Source organism: Pleurodeles waltl, chromosome 12, assembly GCF_031143425.1.
Source record: "Pleurodeles waltl isolate 20211129_DDA chromosome 12, aPleWal1.hap1.20221129, whole genome shotgun sequence".
Classification (NCBI taxonomy): Eukaryota; Metazoa; Chordata; class Amphibia; order Caudata; family Salamandridae; genus Pleurodeles; species Pleurodeles waltl.
The window spans coordinates 287007442-287030960 of NC_090451.1; the positions used below are offsets into that span (position 1 = coordinate 287007442).

The 23519-nt window shown below is 41.3% G+C and overlaps 1 protein-coding gene across 4 annotated transcripts in view; it reads left to right on the plus strand.

The window, feature by feature from the left end:
- The window catches only part of LOC138267357 (dipeptidase 2-like), a 527669-nt gene that overhangs the window by 341505 nt on the left and 162645 nt on the right, over positions 1–23519 (plus strand). For all 4 annotated transcript variants that reach the window (XM_069216259.1, XM_069216257.1, XM_069216255.1 and 1 more), the window contains one exon: positions 23172–23442. In XM_069216259.1, the coding sequence (XP_069072360.1) occupies positions 23276–23442 (167 nt within the window). In that variant the 5' untranslated portion in view covers positions 23172–23275. The remainder of the gene's footprint in view (positions 1–23171; positions 23443–23519) is intronic.

A 23519-nucleotide genomic window follows, 5' to 3' on the forward strand; every position in this document is an offset into this window, starting at 1 on the left:
TAATAGGCTGAAACTCTTCATTTGAAAATTCGTCAAAAGTACTGTTCACCATCTACAAAAATGCCTACTTCTAGAAATGTGATCGTTTGCATTTTTGTTACACGGTTGTATTCCCCATTCTGATTCACTTCTTACCTCGCAGGTCGAACCCCCCACTCAGTATTTAGTTGTTAGCGCTTGCTGTGTTTACCATTTACGTTTGAAATGCTTATTTATAAATTGAGATTTTCCTAGCCTTGGTGTCTGAAAGGCTAGATTTTATTAAAGACACGGAGGCGAATATTATGCAGTCTTTTCTTGCTTTAATTACGAACAGCAGCCAAGCAAGAACTACAGTATCCAGAAACAAAAGAACTACAAAATGACCTCATAGTGTAGTAACCAATGGGATATCACAATGCACTACTAATATCTTAACTGCGAGCAACAAGTCCTCTTTTCTTGATGCGAACTAAAGAGGAGAAGTAACCAAAACAATCACATAGAACATAAAAACCAAAGTCATAAAGTCCATGCAACCATCTCGAAGATGACGGAGACCGAAGGACGACTGGAGGGTATAGTCGATGTCGCACAAATCCAAGCTTGGTAAGAGACGTTGGTGTGTATCACCCTGAGCCAACACCGGAAGAGGGAGTTGGTACTGAAAGAGAGAAACAGGGCGGGTTAAATCGTGGTGGGATAATATTCGCCTCCGTGTCTTTAATAAAATCTAGCCTTTCAGACACCAAGGCTAGGAAAATCTCAATTTTATTACAAGACCGGAGGCTCCTATTATGCATGTTCAAAGCATTGCAATCACAGAATCTGAGACATGAGAAATCGGTTTACAATAAAAAGTTCTAAACGTATTTTCATTCGACCAGTCTGCAGATCTGAGAATATCCTGTAAAGAGGAACCTGCCCAAAAAGCACGAGAGGCCATAGCCCCCCTGGCCGAATGGGCACCAAAGGCACTAATATCAATGCCAGCAAGGGACATAACCCATTTAACCCAACGAGCCAGGGTAGGGGAAGACACAGGAAGGTGAGGTTTCTGAAAGGAAATAAGTAGTTGGGATGAAGAGGATGATCTCAAATCTGCAGTACGGGTTACATAAGTTTTTAAGCAATTTGCAACACATATATTGGGTTGAGAGGGAAAATATGGATAATTAATACTAGACAAGTTAGTTTTCGTACGTTTTTTGATCTGAAACGAAACACCAAGGGGAGAAAAGAAAAAGGAAGTAACATCCAGTGCTCTAACATCTGAGATCCGCTTGATAGAAACTAAACATAAAAGGATGGTTAACTTAGCCGAAAGCTGTTTGAGAGATAATAATTCATTATCAGGCCACGAGGTAAGAAAACGCAACACCAGAGTAACATCCCACATAACATTATATTTAGGAGACGGTGTATTAACGTATCTTACTCCCTTTAACAATTGACAGACCAGGGGATGCTCTCCAACTGGCCTACCATCAACTCTTTGATGTTCCGCAGAAATGGCAGATCTATACAAATTAATAGTGCGATAAGCCTTACCTTGAGAAGCCAAAGAAGCCAAAAAATGTATAATTAATACTACATTCGCTGAAAAGGGATCTGAATTCCTGTCCAGGCACCAGCTGCACCAAAGGGACCAAGCTGACTTATAGGCCCTGGAAGTTCCCGGGGCTCTGGCCTGCTGGATAAATTTAACAGCGTCCTCCGAAATTCCTGGGACTCCCCAGGACGACCCGAAACTTTCCAAGCTACGAGGAACAGGGATCCGTCGAGAATCAACTGATGTTGATGGCCCTGAGGATTCAAGAGGAGATCGGGAAATTGGGGCAGCCAAAGAGGCGGAGCGATCGCCAGCTCTAATAGAGTCGGATACCACGGTTGGGTCTGCCAGAAAGGAGTTACAATCACCAGAATAGACCGTTGCCTGCGCACCTGAGCGAGGACTCTGGGGATGAGAAGGAAAGGGGGAAAAGCATATAGAAGGGAAGTCGGCCAAATCTGAAGAAAGGCATCTGTGGCCAGGGCTTGTGGATCTGGCCTCCAACTGAAATATGAAGGAAGGTGAGAATTGAGGCGAGAAGCAAACAGATCTATAGACATTTCTCCAAAGACAAAAGAAAGGTGACTGAACACTGAAGGGTGCAGTTGCCAATCGCTGGAATCGTGAAGGTGTCTGGAATACCAATCCGCTACTGTATTGAATCTGCCTGGCAGGAAAACCGCCTTGACTGAAATCCGACGAGGCAGACAATATTCCCAAAGATGTTTTGCCAGAGAGGAGAGTATCTTTGACCTGGTACCTCCTAGGTGATTGATGTATCTGACCGCGGACAAATTGTCCATCCTGAGAAGGATGGTGCAACTTACCCTGTTCTTTGCAAAAGTGCGGATGGCAAAGGAACCTGCAAGCATCTCTAAACTGTTGATGTGCAAGAAGGACTCCTTCAGAGACGATGCGCCCCCAGTCGAGAACTGACCACATCTCGCGCCCCAACCCGTCCGACTTGCATCGGATTCTAATACAAGATCTGGGGCGGCAGAGAAGATAGTTCTGCCGTTCCAGGCATCTAGATGGGTTAGCCACCACTGAAGCTCTTCTTTGGATTCGGCATCTAAGACCAAGGGATCCGAATAAGCGAGACCCTTGTGAAGATGACGTATTTTGAGCCGTTGCAGGGCTCGATAATGTAAAGGACCTGGGAAGATTGCCTGAATGGAAGAAGCTAACAGACCTACTAGGCGTGCCAGATTTCTGAGAGAGATCTGCGGAAGGGAAAGGGAGTGGCGAATCTCTTTCTTGATCAATGAAACCTTGTGTTGCGGGAGCTGCAACACCGATAGAGTGGTATTTATTCGAAAACCGAGAAACTCCAAAGATTGAGTCGGAACTAAAACCGACTTTTGCACATTGATGAGAAAACCTAAATCGCGAAGGAGGTTTAGACACAGTTGAAGATGATCTAGAAGTAGATTTTTGTCCTGTGCCATCAAAAGGAAGTCGTCCAAATAGAGAATTAAACGCACCCCGTGAGACCGGAGAAAGGCTGCGACGGGTTTGAGAATCTTGGTGAAACACCAAGGAGCGGAAGAAAGGCCGAAGGGAAGAACTCGAAAGCGGTAAAAAGAGTCCTGCCATTGGAATTGAAGAAACTTCCTGTGTGAATGATGAATTGGGACTGTGAGATAGGCATCTTGCAGATCCAGTCTGATTAGCCAATCTCGGTGAAGCAGAATGTCCCTGAGATGGAGAATAGTCTCCATCTTGAAGTGACGATAGATTATAAAATTGTTGAAAGCCTTGAGATTCAACACCAGACGAAATTTGTGATTCTTCTTCTGAACTAGAAAGATGGTGCTGAGGAAGCCCGAAGAGTCGAATTGAACAGGCTCTATTGCGCACTTGGCCAGGAGAGATTGGATTTCGACGCGCAAAAGCTCGTTTTGCTCTTGGGAAAAAACTAGGGGTATAGGGACGCGACTCTGAACTGGCATCTGATAGAATTCTAACTGGTACCCTTGAACAGATTGAATCACCCAGGGATCTGAGGTGAGAGAACGCCATGAATCGAGACACAGAGCTAATCTGCCCCCTACAGGAGGAAGGCCAGAAGCGGAAATACTTACCGGAGGTTTGGTCTCCCCTGCTGGAGTAACCTCTGGACCGGTAGCCTCTTGAACGACGGGGATAGAACTTCGGTTTGTATCCTGAATAGGATTCAGGTTGAGATTGCTGGTTGAAGGAGTCTCTGTTGGAATATTGATTCCTGATGGAGCGGCCGGCAAAGCGACTCCTGCCTTTGCCGGCCCTGGCAAAAACCCGAGACGAAAAAATTTTCTTCATCGAAAGCTGGGCCTTATCCAGAGAGGCAAAGGTGGACACATATTTGCCCAAATCTTTAATAAAAGAATCTCCAAATAACAGGCCTTTGGCCAAAGGACCCTCATCTTTTGAGGCCAGAGAAGTTAATTTGGGATCGATCTTTAAAAGCAGACTCTTCCTCCTTTCAATCGAAAGTTGAGTGTTGGCGTTCCCCAGCATACAAATAGCACGTTGCGCCCAGTTTGAAAGGACCTCCGGATCAATAGGGTTACTATCCATTTTTGCTTCTTCCGCCAAATCAAAAATTCTGGTGAGAGGGCCCACCAAATCAAGAAGCTTGTCCTGGCAACCCGACCAGGCTCTATCCACGCCCTTTTTGGGATCCTTGCCAAATTTTGAGAAGAACATCAGCATGTTAGGATCAATTACCGGAGTTGCTGTTATATTATCCGGAAGAGAGGGACGAGGACACTCTGACTTGAGTTTATTACGAGCGGCTTTATCCAGAGGGTGACGTAAAAAGAAAGAAACATAATCCGCCACATGCTCTGATGGGTACCACTCCTTTGAATTTGGATGGACCATGAAGGAGGGATCAAATAAGGGTTCACCAGCATGGTCGACTAAATCGTGAGACACTAGGTGTACGTCACCACCGTCAGGAGGAGAAATTCTACGCCTTTTCTCCAGAGGCCCATAAGAAACTGGATCTTCTGATCCGTCCACATCGCCCTCATGGCTGGAAACATTATCATCGTCATCCGTGTCTCTTAACTGCGAAATATATAAAGGAGAAGGAGGGGGACCCGATTTATAGACCTCTCGGGTGGAAGGACCAGAGGAAACGCCTTTGGACGTCATTGGGAGAGTGGTCGCACGTTTCCTGCTCTTATTACAAGGCAATTTGGAAGAAGACATCATCTTTGAAACCGAGGCTTCAAAATTTTTGGTAACCTCAGACATGGAAACTGAGACTGCCTGCTGTACAGAGTCCCTTATGAAGGACTTCAAACTCTCCTGAAACACCTGGGAATCCTCTTCCCCAGCCATAATGTAAAAAACACACTGGTCACCGAAGGGTTAATTTTTTGAGGAAAAAGAAAAAGGAGTGTCTGAAGGGGCGGGACCGAGCCAAGGGAGGCGGTTCAATGCAGTCGAAGTCGACTGACAGACGAGGGCAGGAGTTGAGAATGCCAAACGAGGCAAAGTGAGCCAATTATGCTCAAATAGCAAGCAAACCCGGTCGGAAATAAAGACGCGACGCGAGTATCAGCTGACAAGGTATGCCGGCCCAAAGAATGTGAGGAATGCTACGCGTGCGCTGAAAGGAATGCGCCGCGCTCGAGCGCGCGTCCTCAACGGCCGAAGACGGCCGTTGAGAGACGCTGTGTCGGAAGGACAGAAAAAAGGACGCGCGTTCCCTTATAATAACCGCGCGCTAAACACACAAGTTTCACAATGCAATAGTAATAACAGTAAGCACAATAAACAACCGAGCAAGTAATGTAGGTACTTATCTTGACTGCGAGCAGCAAGAAAAGAGGACTTGTTGCTCGCAGTTAAGATATTAGTAGTGCATTGTGATATCCCATTGGTTACTACACTATGAGGTCATTTTGTAGTTCTTTTGTTTCTGGATACTGTAGTTCTTGCTTGGCTGCTGTTCGTAATTAAAGCAAGAAAAGACTGCATAATAGGAGCCTCCGGTCTTGTAATAAAATCACATTTCGATCTATCTTATTGGTGCGCATCCGAGAAATCAGCTTTTGAATATCCTGCTGTGTTCCATGTGGCTCACATATTTACTCATCCAAAGGTGCTCATTAGAAAGCAATGACAAGAAATGTAAGTTACAACGAAGCTATTCCGTCCGGCTTCATCCCAGATAAAGGTCTGTTCCTGCTAGAGGGGGACTCAGCCCTTGTTTATCCTGTATGACGTAACCTGCATGTGCAGGGGATTGTTTTTTGATTGCAGAATTCTATAATGGCTTTGTGAAAGAAACATTTGTCTGCCTCCTAAACACATTTAAGGAAGTGTTGTACTAACTTGCAGGAAGTGTTTTCAGCATCTGCGCTGGTCAGTATTTTTAAAGTAGCCACCAGTTAATACTTATTTCATCAACGGCGTAAAAAACAATGACTAGGAACTTCAGAATGTCGTGAGGAGGCCATTAGGTTTCCGATACCAACCATGGACGTGGCATGGTTTTCGTTAGTGCAGACCATGCAGTGGGCCCAGGGATGAGAGGGTGAGTGTCACTTTGCCCCGCACAAATAGCTCCTTTACTACCTAGCCGTGAGGAAATGGTGCTCAGTTTCTGTGCTTGCATTAAGCCACTGGGCACTGCAAAGCACATGAGCTAAATCTTACCACGCAGCACGATCACATCAAACATACCCAGGATTCTGGGGCCAACCAGAGCCTCTTGAGCTTCTTGATGAGGCACAGGGGAACATCAGAGCCCATGGTTACCTCTTTTACCTCTCTGCCAAATCATGAATGATTTTCTTCATAAGTGTTTGCATTCATATCAGAGATCATTTGCTTAGAGTTGTTGGTGCATCTACTAACTATTAACATTGTTTTTATACCAAGATGCAATCGGTCGCAACATGAAAATCGAAACACTAGATTAGTTTATAATGTATATGAAATGGGGGCCCATATTCTTAAACCTGTCACCCAGCGCAGCAGCCAAAAATGCTGCATTGCATAACAGGTAGAGAGCAGGAGAGCACCATATTCACATAGATATAATACTTTCCTTCCCTCTCACTAGCGCGGATTTCAGCTGCTGTGCTCCACACACACACTTTAGCGCCATAGTGCTATGATGTGTGCGTGAGTCTAGCATAGGTTTTGTACAGGAAGTGTATCCTTGTGGTACAAAATACTGTGCCTACACCCTTGAAAAAGCTTTCACGACTTTGTGTGTGTGCTGTACAGTGCAGCACACATGTAAAGTCGAAAAAGCACAGAGAAGTTAAAACATTTCTCTGCTTAGCGCCTGAATTTCAGCAGGGTTCATTTTTGGTGCTAAATCCTTTATACTGATGTTTGAGAATAGGGTTGAGTGTCAAAAAGCATGAGTGGTAGCACGGGTACGCCCATGTACCAATCAAGTAACGCCATCTTGACGCAAAGTATTGCAAAGCAACGTTCCGCACTGCTTTGCATTACTTTGGCGTACAAACCAATGCAAATACCAATTTGCATTGGTTTGTGAATACCAGAAAAAAAATTGAGTTGGTTTAGCGTTACAAAAGTAACACTAACCCAACGCTAAACCTTTGAGAATCTGGACCAATGTGTTCACAAGGTCAAATTTACGTTTAAAGCCCAGCCTCGTTTTACACCTCAAAGTAAAAGACCAAACAATTTTTGCACTATATATAGCTAACATTTTCACAAAGTAAAAATAAATATAATCAATTATTTTTTTCTGAAAGTCAGCTGAAGTGATATTGTGATTTATCCCAGTCCCTAGTCCTATTTTGGAACTTATCCCCTTTGGTTATCAGAATCTTTCAGCAGGGCAAAACAGGAGTCTGTAGTCTATAAGGGCTCTATGAGACTGAATACTTCTTTTATGAGAGATTCCTTTGTTGCCTTGAACTTTGCTTTAGAAACCCTAGAGTGGAGCAAACTGGCAATTTGTATCCGCTGAGATTCTCTCTTTCTCATGGTGCCTTGCTGCCTTTTCTAGTCACCCAGATGCCACAAAATGACTAAAAATGGTAGTCTGGTGAGCTTAAGCAATAAGAGTGGTAATGTCTAGTTCAGCAAAGTAAGCAGGTATATCCCAACTATATGGCATGAGTTTTATCTAGTGTTTCTGGTTTTCAGTTAAAACTAATAATAATTGATAAAACACTACTAAAACGGATATGCACTTTTCAGTAGAAACTGTGGAACACCAGATTTTGCTGGTATAAAAGCAGTACAATGGCTGCTCATTCCTTTTTATTTGAAGGGTGCTCCCTCTATGACTCACTCAGACCAAGCCACTTAATAAGCAGTTGTGAAATACACAAAGTTCCTTAGGCTCAGGACCTATTCCCACTCCCACTCCCACTTTGGCAGTATGGCTCACCTCATATGAATTCAGCTTACTGTTCATTGCAATGTACAATGGCGTACACAGCAGGCTCACAGAGGAAATGTGAGCAGGGTCTCATTTAAGGCACCAACAGGATGTCATACTTCCTTACTGAGGGTAGGACGGAGCTTTGTTTTCTTTATCAGAATTATGGCAACATAGATCCCTGTGCACTCGGATGCTCTATAATCAATGTCCTCCCATAAACAGCTGCATTCAACTCTCCTGTTCTTACTTTTATATTGACACCCTACACAGTACAAATTAGAAACATTCATAGAACATGCTTTGCACAGTGCAAGTTCAGCAAAAATGTATGTACGAACCCATTCCGAGGCTGAGCACAAATGTAGAAATCATTCATGATGCAACCGCATGGTCACCGAGTTAAACGTTCATTCCTACTGCCTCCATGTCAAAATGAATCTTGCAATTAATGGTGGCAAAACAAGATTTTACGCTTGGCAATGTCATTGTGCCAACCGTTCGGACCACATTTCTGTGAAACATATTTAGCTGTACTCTTTCCTCCTAGATGAGAAATGGATGAGAATAGTGCATGATGCACATACAACAAAGAAAGTGAGTTTTGCAACTCTCACCCACCAGTTGCACAGCCTCCACACTGCAAATGAATGCTTAGCTATTCTTATGCTGGCTTTTAAATACATACATTATCCTTTAGGCATAATCTAACAACTTAAAATTAACGCTGATCACTATGTGAACTGAAGAGGTAAATTAACCAAGGCATGATGCAGGCCATGACGTTTCTTTACAACCTCAGCTGCCACCTCATACAGCACCACAGTTTGTGGTCACAAATAACCTATACCATACAGCGTGCATATCAGTTCCTAAACAGTCTTGTCTCCTACTCCCAGGTAGAGCAAGTATATGTTTAAATCACACAGTGATAAAACATATATTATTCAAGTGCCTTCTTGGTATCTTAAAACAAAGTACAGGGCAGTGTGACCCTGACTTAACCTGACAACACACAATTCATATCTTAAGTAGAAAATCATTCAGCCATTTGATTGAAGAACAGAGAGGCGTGAAGGAGTGTTAAATGCCCACCATTGGTCTTTTATCTGCTGCAATCAAATCTCAATGAACATTCATGAGATGGTGTAGGACTTGACTGCTGGGATAAGCAGTTCGAGTGCCGGGAAATGAAGCAGTTATGGTGGTGAGAGAATTAATGCAACATTACATGAAAGAGCAAATTCAAGGAGGGGGTGGAAAGAAGGGAGAATTAGGAGTAGGATAGAAGGTAGGTAGAAACGACAATAGGAATACCCAACATAAAGAGGGAAATATAATTATTTGTAAGCACTGTAAAACCATGATCCCTATGATCTCTTCTGGAGTAAAAGAGTAAACATTGCTAAACCATTGCAAGGCATTGAAAAAAATCAGAATTCACAATAAATAGAAACTGAAAACCAGAAAGCCTACTTATATTGCATGACAACTACACTGGAATAACTGCTGCATTGCAAGATAAGAATATAACTATTCTCCTTAATTTCACCCAGCATAACTATGCTTAAGTGGAGAGCAAAACAGCCACAGTAATTAAACCTTAAGGAGAAATGTGTACACAATGGCAACTTCGATGGGAGGCACATTGCTTGTTAAAGATGGTAACAAGAAAACTACCTAGTATGGCCTGGTGTACAGTAGGGTCCAGGACTTCCCTGGCATTGTAGCTACATGTGATGCATCAGAAGCCAAAAACAATGCTCACTCAAAGAGAATGTTTACACTTGTAACAAAGTCACAAAAAGTAAAAGCTTACCTTGGCATTAGGATGTGGTTAAAACTGATGTGGTCATAGTTAAAACTGAAAAATGAAAAAAATTAAAAGGTGATTATATCAAATGTTTATTCGACTACCCTTGAGGAAGCTCAAAAGTATGCATCACATTCCCAACCATCATTCTGAGAACATCCTGCCTAAAAATATACTTCTCTAGATTTGCGTTGATAAAATATAACCCTTTTCCGGATGTTTTCAACTTTAACAGTTTTTTTCCTACAAATTTTAATTTGGGATATTTATTTAGTATATCTATAGGGCCTGTCAATTTATGTTCTTTGATTACACTCAGTATTCATCTTACTGATATAGTAACAAGAGTCTCCTAAATTACTTTCATAAGTTGAATCTGCAGGCCCAGCTGTGCTGGAGAAGATCTCCCTTCAAATGGTTTGTCTGAGCAGCAGGAACCATCTGCTTCTGTGCTAAAAGTGGAACTAGGTTAGTGTGGGAGCTTCAGTGCTGTGGTAAACATGCAACATCTATGTAACCTTGCATGCGTTTCATCAATGTAATATTTTTCTGTTATAATCTTTTAGTTGTATTTACATAATGATGATAATTCTAATAATAATAATCTTAATATTAATAATAAAAATGTATTACTATTATTATTATTATTATTATTTAGATCTTACTTGGCACAACAGTATTTTATTATTTTAACTAGAATTTAGCCAGTATAAAGATGGACAGAAACTACTTCCTGGTCACAACAGTAATCTTTTCTTGAAATGTATGTAGGAGAGCTTCAGTTGGTGCTCAGTGTGTTGCTAACTCGCAGCATTTCTGGAATGTCTCTTTGTCGTGGTTCCATTTACTCATTGTTTCTACCTTATCCACATTTATTGGCATGTGGTCCTTGGAAGATTTTTCTTGACTCCAGTGTTTTCTCCTTCTAAAGGTTAGTTTGCTTCAGAGATAGTAATAGTTGTCTGTAAACTCTGAAACATGGAAATGCTTGCAGAGGCAGTAAAACTTACCTTAATTCAAACAGGAGCATCACAACACCTCCGAGAAGACCTGCCCTTGACAAGTTGCAATACCAAAAAGGCCATGGATCAAATCTAAGAACTATTAATTCACAATAATAATGTGACACTTCAAGTGTAAAGCTTAACCAATGAAAATGCAGCCCTCCATCAATCACTTACAGTTATTCAACAAGGGTCCCACCATAGGTTGATGTTTCTGAGAAAACATTTCATTCATTGTACCCACACACGTTAAAGAACTTTTTCGGTACGTGCCTCACAATTTTATTGAATGTACTATGGTTAAATGGATATCTTTTAACACCTTGTCCAACTCGACTCTCTCAAATCAGAAGAGAACAAACTCATCTCTAGTGCATGCACTGGAGGTTTTGTGCTCTTGCAAGCAGATTTATTATGTCATAATTAAAGACCGCAAGGACACTATTCCTCAGTTCAGAATACTTAATTGAACCCAGTGTACAAAACTAAGCTTTACAGACATGAACATATTGGCAGGCTGACGTTTGCTGAATAGCAAGGTAGAAATGATAGCGCACTTTTCTGATATCGCAGAAAAATATAAAATGATTCATAGATACCTTTTCACAAATTAGCAAAAAAGAACTATCGCCATATTGACTAATTGACTGCTCAATCACATTGATTCCCGATGCAGTTGTCTCTTTTGTCCAAATGTTCACCTTGTCTCGAACACAATTGCAACAATTAAGCAATATTGTGATATTAATTTAAAATAATTTTCTGACAAGTTTTAATAACTTGTTTGTAGGAGTTTCACAGTTTTTTAAAAGAAAAATGTGTCTCTGGGCCACTATGGCTGTGTCAGAGTTTGGACCGTGTTTTCACTGCTTGGGTTCAACAGCTATATCAGATTCTCATGGCTAGGGTTCTATGTTGAAGCTCTTCTTCTGAATTAATCCAGATAAACCAGGGTACCTGTAGTAATGGGTGATCGAACCTTCCTCCACAAATAAGTACGGGATGGAAAAACCACCAAGTCAGGAACAACAGGTGTATTATTTTTTAAAATTCATGACACAGCTGAACCCACGACCAAGGAAACATCCGTTCTCCCCTCATCAGGTTCTAACTGCCTCCCTGATGTTCCATGCAACATGGTGACATAGAGTTACACAACAGTAAGAAAGGACAATAAAATATATATATGTACATACTACATCATCTTCTCCCCTAAAAAACAAAACATAATGAACTGAAACTAACACCGTATATAAATTAAAACAACCAAAATATATGAGGGAGTTAATACAATTCAAAATCTTTGAATTTGCTAGGAACTTTCACTTGTCTTAAATTCATGGGTCTCAAACTTTGATATATTTCTTTGTATCATTTTCTTTGACTGGTCATTTGTAAACATCGAGTTAGACAAATCCTGATTATCAGGATGTGACATAGTAGCAGTGTCATTATTCTTGACTGTCTGACAAACATCTGTGGAAAGCATAGAATCATCTGCTTGCGCTCTTGGACAAAACCTGTGATAAATATTAGCTTGTATATCAGAAATAGGAACCACACTATCTCTGTTCCACCACCCATTTCCCTGCAACAAAAGAGAAGATTTTGTAACTTTTTGCACTTTCAAAGGAGGGATACATTTTGATTCTCCTTTTAGCAGTTTGTTGGGTTTCTTGAGTAAAACCCAATTATTCACCTCAATTTTATTTTCACGTATATTTCTTTTTTTAATCATAATAACTTTTCTGTTTAGCTTGTTTGGACAGTACATTTTTCCTAATTGCCTCATAGCTCATATTTCTTACTAAATTTTGATAGCTATTACCAGAGGCCAGTTCTAACCAACCAGGAATACGTTTGGTTCTAGCTTCTCGACCTCGGAGACTTCTGAAAGGAGAAACATTTGTAGTAGTGTGAGGTGTTGTTAAATATTCCCAGATCTTATCCTCTAAAAATGTTACTATGTTAGTATTTAAAGGAATAGCTGTCTGAATACCTTCTTTGAAATACGGTTCACCTTCTCCACTAACCCATTTGAAGTTGGACTATAAAGAGCAAGTTGCAAGTGTATTATTTCAAAAATGTTCATGAATGTCGTAATTTCTTTCTATACAAAATGCATTCCATTATCTGTAACAATGCAACGTAGAGCCCCTTCAATCAGGAACACCTTTTTCAGAAATTCAATGGCTGATTGTGTAGTGAGTGATTCAACAAAATCATAATAGATCCATATTGAGAAATAATCTGTTGAAACAATCAAATACTTTTGTTGTCTGGGCAAAATAAGGAAAGGACCAGAAAAATCTAAACCAAATTTTACCCATGGAGCTTCAGGCTTTTGCACAGGACATAAAGGTTTGTTCTTAGTTTTCCAATGTTTGTTTCATACAATGCATTGAGGACAATGTTCAACTAGTTAAGAAACTGTTCTGTCCATACCTAGCCACCAAATTTTTTGTTTCAGTTTCTTAACAGTTGCTGATATACCTAAGTGTTCATCATGTGCCGTTGTCTATAAATGTTTCTGCAATTCAGCAGGCTGAACAATTAAATCTTTGTGCGCACAGATCTGATTGTCACAAGATAATTCCGATGCAATTTGCGCAGAACACTTCAGCTCTCCTGAAAATGATTTGTCTGAAGGCCATTCAACATTAAAGTAATGAAGAACTTTTTAAAATATTTCATCCTTTTCCATTGCATCCATTTGTTCTTTTTCAGAAATGATACCTTCACAATTGTAAGTAGCGTCAATTACTGCTACAACACATTCATTCTCATCAGTGGGTTCATAAACACAGTCATTCAAAGGCAAGCAGGACAAACAGTCCGCCCTGAAATTTCTTCTAACTTGTATATACTTAATTTTGAAATGATTGTCTTGTAATTTGAAAAGTAACCTAACTAATCTTTCTGAGGCTTTGCCTAGTCCATTGCCACCTAGTAAGCAGACCAGTGGTTTATGGTCAGTAAATAAATCAAAAGATGTACCCCAAATATAAGTTTCAAATTTTTCTACTGCCCAGGCACATACAAGAGCTTCTCGTTCGATAGTACTGTATTTAATGTCTGCCTCACTAAGAGTTCTAGACGCAGAAGCTACTGTATTCTCTTTACCTTTAGCTCAATGTTCAAACACAGCTCCTAGACCTTTTAAACTGGTATCCACAGAAATAAAAGATTTGTACTGTGGTTGGTAAGGTTGCCACTTAAGAGCATTAATGACAAGTTTTTTAACTTCCCCAAAAGCTTGATCTTCTTGAGTAGCCCACTCAAATGTGGTACCTTTAAGTAGGGATCTTAATGGTTGCACCAATATAGCATACCCGGGAACAAAACGTGCATAATACTCACAAAGTCCTAGAAATTACTTAAGTGGATCTTTGTCTGTGGGAGAAAGCTTTTTCAAAGGCTTCTAAATTGCAAGCCTTTGGTTTGATCCCTTTATTGGCTATAGTGTGTCTAAGGTATTCAACCTCTTGTAACATAAACTTACATTTGTTCAATTTTGCAGTCATACCACAATCAATAACAATTTTGAAAACTCTTTGTAAAACAACCAAATGCTCTTTGGTTGTTTCTGTGAATACTGAAATATCATCCTGGAAAGGCTGGACTTGAGACTCATGGCCAAACAAAGTGTCCATGAGTTTCTGAAAGAAACTGGCCGCAGATGCAAGGCCAAACAGCAGTCTTAAGTATTTCTTTGTGCCATATGGGGTAACAAAGGTGGTTAAAAATGAGATTCCACACTCCACAACATTTGATGGTAAGCGGATGGAAAATCTATAATAGAAAAATATTTGGAATTCCCAATATTAGCCGTCACACTCGTAATGAGTGCCTCAATTCTTCTAAATATTGTTTGCCCATACAGATTTTTGCTTCCACATAGATGTTCCACGAAACCCCCTCGCCAGCAGGCATCGGTATACCAGGTAAGTTGTCAAATTCCCTTTGTCCAGCAACTCCCAAGTGATGAAACAACAATGCCAATTTTTTTGCTGGTGAATAGTCAGTGGCATCAATAGCTGCTAAATAATCTTCAAAGATGCACAACCACCCCTTACACTTGATTTCGGGTTTGCCTGGTTTTTGTAGGAAAGGTGGTGGCTGCATTGCTCCCTGTACTGTAGCCATAGTTAATAAAATATTTGAAACAGTAAAATGTTGAACGTGGATATTGCAACACCCACTCTCACCTGTAATTTAGAAGAAGTAGATTACCACTGTAACGTTGTAATTACTGTGACAATGTAGCGTGAAAACAAGGAATAAATATTAAAATCCAGCCCCATTTCCGGACAAACATTTAAACCAAATCCAAAATGTCCACTGTTGTAAATATGCACTATGTCATTAAAGCTCAATCTAAAATGGCTGCTGAGGTAATTGCGTGGTATGTCGTCACTCCACTTCCGCATGTCGACATAATAACTTCTCCTGAATCGATACGTGGTTATAGGGATGTCTGAACACAAGAACTGACAGGAACAGCAGGATGGAGCTCCTTGAGTGGTGGAACACAGCAGGATGCGGGAATCAAAAGTAAGCCATCAACGTTTCCCTCATTAGACTCATGCTTCCAAAAATAGTGTTTGTCAGAAACACAGTTAAAAAAACAAAAACATTTCCATAATGAAAAAATAAAGTTTTCTCACTGCTGGAAACATGTCGACAGGAACTGGCAGCGGTCGGTGGGTTCAGGGTCAGCACAAACAACGATAATTTTAGCCCATTCATGGTACCAAATAATGTAGTAATGGGTGATCAATCCTTCCTCCATAAATAAGTACGAGATGGAAAAACCACTGAGTCAGGAACCACAGGTTTATTCTTTTTCTTTAATTCATGAAAACAGCTGAACCCATGACAGAGGAAACAAACGGCAAGCAGCAACCCTCACTCGTTGTCCTCTCCTCAGGTTCTAACAGCCTCCCGGGTGTTCCATAGAACAATGTGACAAAGTTACACAACAGTAAGAATGGACAATAATATATATATATGTTCATAATACAGTACCCGCCAGGATGCCCACTTTTACCTCTGCTTTTTGGGCTGCATATCAATCCTTACATACAAGTGCTGAAGAGCTCAAAGGATGTCACCTAACTGTGGGTTCATCAATTCAAGCTTAAAGTGCTTGCCTACGCAGATGATCTTATTATCTTGACTTGTGCATTGGAGGATTAGTTAGCAGTTATTGAAGAGGTGGCCAGTCAGAATGGGGCTATCTCAGGGTGTAAACTCAATCTAGACAAGACCTTGGTTTTAGCTAGTACTGTTCCTTCTCAGGAAGACAGATGCTGGGTCAAATCAGCAACCTACTTGAGTGTCTGGGTCTCCTTGAAAATGGAGGATGTAATCGAGCTTAACTTTGGTGCACTCTCCAGAAGAACTGAGGAGATATTTAGTAAATGCCATTGTTCACATAGCGTCCTAATCAGCCGATACAAGCTAATTAAAATGATCCTCCTCCCTTGCTATCTATATTTCTTCCATTGTATACCTCTGTGTCTACCTTCAGTTTTTTACACAGGTAGAGAAGTTCATTTGCTGCTATAAAAATCCCAGGGCCAATATTTGAATTCTACAGAGGCCACAACTGGAGGGGGGACTTTCGCTATCTGATCCGCATATGTACTTTCTAGCAGTGTTCATGTCTCGATTAGTGTTGGGATGTGAACCATGGGGGTTAGGACGTTTGTTTCATGAATGTCCTCTGTGGGGGGTAGATTTCAACCCACATACAACACTATTGTTTTTCAAGTAGACTCGATTTATGACTGAGAGGGTCTTTCATTCTATCAGGGCGTCTTTGAAAAGGCAATTTCCAGGGATCACATTATTAAACGTATATTTTTCTTTAGTGTATTATCCAAATTTTCCCCAACAAATACATGAAAGTTTAATCGACTGCTGGCAGGCATCCCACTTCTCAATATTGGGTTCCTTTAATGGTGGTGATTGCTTTCTCTTCTTTGAGGCACTATCTCAGCGATTCTCTCTTCCCTGCCGGGGTTTTTATCTCTACTTGCAAATTTGGTACTTTGTTATGGGTCTGAGGGTAGAAGACGTTGACTGCTCTGCTAATGTCTTTCTTGATAATCTGCAGTGGGGTCCACATTAGAAGTGCATCAGTCGGGCTTATAAAATGATTTTGGCAGTGGAGGTTCAACAACGGTCTGATATCTTTCAGACTCTTGCTGACAAATGGAGTTGCCATCTTGGGGTTCAAGTTGCCCCTGATGAAATGAGACACACGAATACCCTTTCAAATACAGTTTTGAACATCTCCTGGGTCATATCTCATCAGTTCAAATTTATTTATGATTTTTACTATCCTCCTTGCCTACTTTTCATTATGAATTTGAGGAAGGATTCTAAGTGTTTTTGATGTTCTGGCGATCAGTCTGACTGAGTCAGTTCATATTTTTGCCACCTGTCCTGCTATTTCTTATTATTGGCAGACATGCATTTTAACAGGGATTGCAGAATCCCATGTATTAATAATACATTTTTCCGCCGATTAACATTTAAAAAAAAGTGGTAATAGGTTGGTAACAACAATAAAACCTATTACTTACCTAGATCTTAGACCCTAACCCATAATGCAGCAGAACTCTGAAAGAATGTGCTGAAAACAACATGACTGTCTTACCTTTGGGAAACACAGACATTAGCCAATCACATCCTGTCTTGTCATGCACATGTACCTCGGGATACCACGGCACAAGATTAAAACAATTATAACGGTGACACTGCTTACACTATTCACACATGCTACCAAAAATTTCCATTTACACCAAATAATCTATTTTCATGCCACATTACATATACATCAGTTAGCACGCTTTCACTCTGTAGCTTTTTTAATACCCACACTCTACTTCACCTCATTTTATGACAATCCAGTGTATGCCAATACACAGTATGCCCTTCCATTCAATGCTATTCCATGGAACGCAGCTCCACTTTACAACACTACACTCAAAGCTATTCCATTCCATGCCACTTCACTGTACGGCACTTCAGTGTGCAGCACTCCACTGTACATTACTCTAATCTAGGGCACTACACTTTACTCTATGCCTGTCCTCTCTACTGTACTACACTCTATGCTATTTTACTGTACAACACTCAACTCAATACCACTCTCAACTACACCATACCACTATATGCCACTCCACCCTGTGTCACTACACTGTACGCCATTAGCACTGAATGTAAATCCAGTCTACAGCACTCCCCTGTACATAACTCCAGTGAATGCTACTTTTCGCTTCGCTATTCCACTGTGAGCCAAGGCATGCCACTCCTCATTATGGTATTATGCCACAACAGTCTACCCAACTACACTCTACTCCGCTCTATTCTACAATACTCTTCACTATTCCACTCTACAACACCACACTATATGCCAATACACTGTATGCCATTCTGCCCTACCCCATTCCAGTCTATGCTGTATCACTGTCAGCCACTACACTGTACCTTACGCCACTCCTTGCCACTCTGCTCTACGCTAATCCGCTGTACACCATTCCACTTTAGTCTGTTACACTCAACATCTATCCACTCCATTCTATCCCACTCCAGTGTATGCTATTCCAATGTATGCCACTCCAGTATATGCCACTTCACTATACACTATTCCAATGTACGCCACTGCACCACGCTCCACTCCACTGTATGCTGCTGAACTTTATGGTGCCACCACAATGCACGCCACTGCGCTATATGGCAATACACTCTACAATATTCCACTTTGTACAACTCAGCTGTACAACACTGTACTCTAAGTAATGCCACTCTACTACATTCTGTGCCACTTCACTCCAGGACACTCCAGTGTACACCACTGTACGTCACTCCAGTGTATGCCACTCTACTCCACGACAATCCACTTTATGCTATTACACTGTACATCACTCCATTTTATGCTACTTCACTGTATACCTCTCCACTCTACCCTATTACACTCTACCTTATTTCACTGAATGATACTCCATTCTGGGCCCCTCTAGTGTATGCTATTCCACTAAATGCCACTCCACTCTGTCACTACACTGTCCGCTAGTCACACTCAACATTATTCCACTCTACATCACTCCACTGTATGCCACTCCACTCTACACTATTCCACTATATGCAATTTCACTGTAGAACACTCCACTCTACACCACTCCACAGTACTGTTCACACTGTATGCCACTGCAGTCTATCCCACTACACTGTACCCTGTTCCACTCTACAATACTCCACTCTACAGTATGTCATGCTACAACACTCCACTGTACACCACTCTACTCTATTCCACTCCAGTCTATGCTATTCCACTGTACATCATTGCACTGTACATCACTCCATTCTACTGTGCATCACTCCACTGTATGCCACTCAACTCTATGCTATAACAATCTACACCACTCCGGTCTACACAACTCCACTCTACCCCACTCCAGTGTACACTATTCCAGTGTATACTACTCCAGTTTACACTGCTCCACTCTATCTATTCCAATATAAGTCATAACACTGTACCTCACTCCACCCTTTGCGGTCCAGTCTACAACACACCACTATATGCCACTCCACTGTGTACCACCCCACATACACCACTCTAGTCTGTGCACAACTCCACTGTATGCTATTCCACTCTGCTGCTCAATTGTATGACACCGAGTCTCACTCTATTCCACCCCACTCTGCTACTATACTGTACACCACTACACTCTACCCTGCTCCACTCTACAACACCCTGCTCTAAGATAATCCACTCTACACCACTACAGCCACTCCAGGCTTCACTATTCCACTTTATTACACTACACAGTACCTCAGTCCACTCTAATCCAGTCTACTGTATGCGACTTTACTGTATGCCACTACACTCTACACTATTCCACTCTACTTCACTCCACCCCACTCCAGTGTACGTTTTTCCACTATATGCCACTCTTCTCTACATCACTGCAGTATACACTAACCCACTGCATGCTACTACACTGTACCTCAATCCACTCTACGCCACTCGACTCTAGAACAGTCCAGTGTACACCACTCCACTCTACACTATTCCACTATACGCCACTGCACTGTACACCAATACACTGTACACTAATCCACTCTATGCTATTCCACTGTGTGCAACTCCACTGTATGGCACTCCACTCTATGCTATTCTACTGTATGCCATTCCATTCTAACACACTCCACTTTACATCATTGCACTGTACACTACATTGCCATTCCACTGTATGCCACTTTAATATACGGTTTTCCACTAAATGCATCTTTACTCTACCACACACAACTTTACGCCACTCACTGTATGTCATTCCAGTCTTGCTATTCCCCTCTATGCTACTCTACTCTATGCTGTTCCACTCTACGCAGCTCCACTATCTCGCCACTACAGTCTACGCATACAACAACAGATCAAGCGCCTGGATACCTTATTGGGTGATTAGTTGCGCTTTATAAATCCTGATTGATTGATTGGTTCCACTCTGTGCCACTCTACGCCATCCCACTACACACTATTCCACTATACACTATTCCACTCTTCGCTTTTGTACTGTATGCCACTCAACTGTACGCTGCTCCACTCTATGCTCAACTGCACACTGCTCCACTCTATGCCAGTCCACTCTTTTCCACTCCACAGTACACTATTTTACTGTGCAACACTCCACTGTATGCCACTCCACTGTATGCCATTTCACTCTATTTAACTTCACTCTATGCCATTCCACTCTACTTTACAAGCTAGAGAGAAGTCACCAGTTCCAGAATGTGTGCTACTAGTTGGTCACAAGAGACAGTGTTTAATGCAGCAGATAAGTCAAACAGGGCAGATGCTTTGCCCTGGTCCTCCAGCATCTGGAAATAACCAAGAACTGTGACAAATACCGACTATGTGCTGTGTGAGGAATGGCATACAGTATTGAGCAGAAAGTTGAATTAAAGAAAATAAGAAAGCTGTTTCTTAATGGATTTTTTAAGCAGTGAAAGGAAGTCAAAGGAAGGGATGGAGATAGCTTAGCATTGAGGGGTTTGGTGCATTTTTTTAGGAGGGAATTAACAAAGGCCTGTTTCTATACCTCCAGAACAATGGATAGATGTATTGACTTGTAACAGATGGAAAGGAGAGGTTAACCTAGGAGTAGAGGTCTCATAAACATAATATAGGGAATACAAGAATTAAGACTGGACTGCGGACCTCAAGATCAAGTTAGTTTGAGAGAGCAATTGGGGAACATTCAGTATCTATTTGGCTGAGTGAGGGGAAAGCATTAGCTATTCGTAGATCCTTAAGGCTACTTGGATCATTAATGAGAAACGTTTGGCAAATAGAATTAATTTTATTGAAGAAGAAATCAGATGGCTCAGTACCCAGACCTTGTAAGGGCTATGTCATGGAGGAAACTGGAGAGCTCACAGTTTTGAACATCCACCTGAAATATTATCTGCCCACTAAAAGTTCGACTGTATCGCTGAAACCTAATGATTTTATTTTCTCAGAACTGCTGTTTAAATTAATTTATTTTCCAGAAGGTAGTTAGTTCTCCAAACAATCTCCAATTTGTTTTCAGTTACATTTGGCTTCCCTGAGGATATAGTTGTACCAATTAACCCTAGAGCAAGTCTGATTAGAGAGGCAGAGGGAGGTAGGAAGTGCCATGTCCAGAGAATGGTTGATCAAAAGGTTAAAAGTTGAATTGTCAGAATCTAGTGATGAACTAGGGTGAGACAAAGTAGCAGAAGTTAGAAAAGCCTGTAAGGAATTTGGGCTTAGACCATGGGGTTTCTTAATCAGAGGCATATACATCATATAAATCAGGTAAACAATAACATAAAGACATAGAAGTCCAGAATGCATCATGAATCTGCAGCGCAAAGGTCAGATGTGCACCGCAATCAGTCCGAGAGACTCTCTCATCAGCAAAAATTGATTACCCTTAGGGGTATGAGATAACTGTGGAGTTCTGAGACACCTTTATTGAAGACACTAAATGTTAAGCAGCAGCACACTCAGGCAGACTTTCTGGGATGAGCACTAATATTTTTTAGATCTCCACTATGTTTTTGTTTCTAAAATCACCTGATTAACAAATGTAGCTATCTTCACTTGGACTCCACTGCTGCTGTTTCATTTTCTGTAGGGGCGTAGGTTAGTCAGTAAGTTGAAGGGTAGAGGTGGGTGATTAACTCTGCTCCATCAGTGGAGTTTTGGCCATGTATGCCTGTAGCATTGAGTTCCAGCCGAATTCCACTGACCCATACGTAGCAGAGTTTTTCCTTAAGCGCAGCTTGCCAATGGTAGGTTGGCGAATGACAATTGTCATCCCCAGCTAGAATTTCCCAAAGCAGACGGTCACAACCATTCACATTGGGAAAGATACTGCTCAATAAGAAAATCTACTCAAGTAGAAGTATGACCAACTCGAGCAGCAGCTCCCTCTGACACACCACATGGTGCTGCTCATGCTGATTTCTCAGCGTGGAACAAGCTCCTAGTGCTACAAATCAACACAACGCAGCAATTTCCACCCATTCGTGATTGTAAGAGGTACCTAAAAACAATATTTTGTAAAAAAGACAACATTTTTAAGACCTATAAAACATAGATGAGAGACAGAAATAGAGAGACGGTGTGGGTGTGTGTGTATGTATAAAAATCCCCGATTAAATCTGACAGACTCCTCACCCTATCCGACTGAACACACCTGTACCCAACTATTTACTAAAGAATAGATGTTTTGGGGGAGTAACACCCTAAACCTGCCGCCCCCCCCCCCCACCGAATCTTCGCGCCTGACTACCTGCCATAGGCAAGTTCCTTTGTGAAAACGTTTTCTGTGTTACCATGTGATATACCACTTGCAACCTGTAAAAATGTGAAATTACATCTGTATCACTCTTAATACATAATTGTGGTGCACATTGACTTCTGTAAAGCACGCTGGCACTATATACGGAGTAGTTCAAGCTAAAAACTACAAGTAAATGATTTACCTTGTACTTGCAGTGTTAATACAGTGACTACTGAAATGAATAACACCTAAGTGAGTTAGGAGATGGGAGTAGCAACAGGAATCATGTGGTGTGAATTATTTTTCTTTGAATGGGATGCCAATGCCAATCAGCATTTGTAATCTGAAGCAAGGGCACCTAATCGTAATCAATATTTGGTGAATTTTAGAAAAAGGGAAGGGAAAGAAGAACACCAGTAGTTGAAATGAAGAATGTTGTTGAGGGCATTTGTAGGGCAGCACTGTTTACTCTTGATACTGGGAAATTTAAATTCCTTGATACTAGCCATTCTTGTAAATTGATAAGAACCTGTGGAGCAGAAGGGAAATGTGCTGCAGTGGGCTGAGTATACTGTTGTGTACCATGATTTGTACATACAAATTCGTGACTATTTTCATTTTTTTCATGCAGATTCAAGTCCAAGAGCGCCACACAGAAGCACAAGTGAGAGTACACGAATACATTCAAGAAGACATATTACAAGCTGACTGAGTTTGGTTTTGCCCCGTCCACAAATGGCAATATTTTGGCACCGCTATGTTTCTTTAGTGGTTTACGTACAAATACGGCAGCTGCCACTGTGGTTATTTCTTTGGATGCTGAGTCCAGGTGTTGTGGCGGCAGGCAGGGAAATAGAAACAAGGATTCTGGATCTGATGGAACGCGTTCCTTTAATTGATGGGTATGTGTTCTTTGTCAGTTACCGCATACTTATTAGCACTGGTGAATTAGTTACATTATATGCTGTATTTGTTTTTT